This window comes from Pygoscelis adeliae, unplaced genomic scaffold (assembly GCF_000699105.1).
Source record: "Pygoscelis adeliae isolate BGI_AS28 unplaced genomic scaffold, ASM69910v1 Scaffold411, whole genome shotgun sequence".
Taxonomy (NCBI): Eukaryota; Metazoa; Chordata; class Aves; order Sphenisciformes; family Spheniscidae; genus Pygoscelis; species Pygoscelis adeliae.
This window is the reverse complement of record NW_008824111.1, coordinates 44,737-46,336: the sequence shown is the minus strand read 5'-3', so window position 1 is coordinate 46,336 and position 1,600 is coordinate 44,737. Positions and strand designations below refer to the sequence as shown.

Sequence of the window (1,600 nt, the reverse complement as noted above, 5' to 3'; positions counted from 1 at the left end):
ATTTTTTTTTTTTTTTTAAATCAAGTCTTATTAAGAAAACAGACTGGGAGAAAGAAATACTAATTATTCCTAGCTTCACAGCAAAATAAGTTGAGAAGTAAAAGGAAGCATTTAATGATTTAATAGTAAAAGTTATAAATCGAAGTGTTGTGGGTTAACCCTGGTAGGCAGCTAAGTGTCACACAGCCACTCATTCACTCTCCGTGAGTGGGATGGGGGAGAGAATCGGAAGGGCAAAATTGAGAAAACTCATGGGTCGAGATAAAGCCAGTTTAATAGGTAAAGCAAAGCTGCGCACGCAAGCAAAGCAAATTATGGAATTCATTCACTACTTCCCATCAGCAGGCAGATGCTTAGCTATTTCAAGGAAAGCAGGGCTTCATCATGCATTAACAGTTACTTGGGAAGACAAATGCCATTAACTCTGAATGTCCTCCCCTCACAGTTTTATTGCTAAGCATGACATTCTATAGTACGGAATATCGCCTTGGTCAATTCAGGTCAGCTGTCCCAGCTGCATTCCCTCCCAGCCTCTTGTCCACCCCCAACCTACTTGCTGGGGGGGGAGCAGAGTGAGAAACTGAGAAAGCTTTGACTCTGCGTAAGCACTGTTCAGCAACAGCTAAAACATCAGTGTGTTATCAATGCTATTTTGGTCCCAAATTCAAAACGTAGCACCATACAGGCTGCTATGAGGAAAATTAACTCCATCCAAGCCAGAGCCAGTACATGAGTTCATGCTACAAAAATAACGTGTGGGAAAACATGCAAAGACCATACCTTCATTTCAATAACTGTTTGAAGAGCCTTCGTCTTTGCTGGCTCAGGCTGAAGTTGGGTTCTTCTATGTAATTCCTGTGGAGGGACACGATAGAAATAAGCCTGACGACTCATCTTTCCATTATTTTAATCGCTCATGTGAATTCATTACAACAAAATAAAAGTCTGATGATTAGAAGCATGTAACTCAAAATGCTACAGGTGCTTTCCTCTCTATAATCCCTCTAGCATCACCACAGTCCCTATCTTATATTACAGTCAACTCTGACAGCACATGCGCTATTTCTGAAACCCCTATCAATAATTAATGTCAACGGTGACAAAGCCAGCACGTAATTTCTTAGTCCAAATACAGTGCTGCTGTTTCTGCCTAAACATCAGAATTTAATTAATTCAGTTGTGCTACTAATTCAAACACTGTTAGTAATTTAAAATCTTTTACTGTAGTTTCTTTTTAGTTTTTCCTCTAATATCTAAAATAAGTAATTTAAAGACATTATATTTAAATTTGACATTTTAAGGATAATAATTATATAGTGGGTTGACACAGCACCCTCTACAGTAGCAATTATGTTTCAGTTTTCACATTTTCATACTATTCTTTTATGCATCTTAATCCACAGGTAAAAGAAAAATAGATTGCATTAGTTAAGACATACAGTTAACAGAATTAATGTCTACTGGTCTTTATAAAAAAAGAGGATAAAGATGGCAGCACTCAGTCTCATAAAACGCAGAAGTTGTCTCTTGGTATGAGATATCTCAATAAAAAACTCACTTATCTACATAGAACAATGTAAAGCTGTAATGAAACATCATC

The 1,600-nt window shown here is 37.3% G+C and overlaps 1 protein-coding gene across 1 annotated transcript in view; it reads right to left on the bottom strand.

Moving 5' to 3' along the window:
- Positions 1-894, bottom strand: part of LOC103925497 (ERC protein 2) — a 280,258-nt gene extending 279,364 nt beyond the window's left edge. Inside the window, exon 1 of the mRNA XM_009334228.1 lies at positions 781-894. Within this exon, the coding sequence (XP_009332503.1) occupies positions 781-894 (114 nt within the window). The remainder of the gene's footprint in view (positions 1-780) is intronic.
- Positions 895-1,600: the final 706 nt, after the last annotated feature.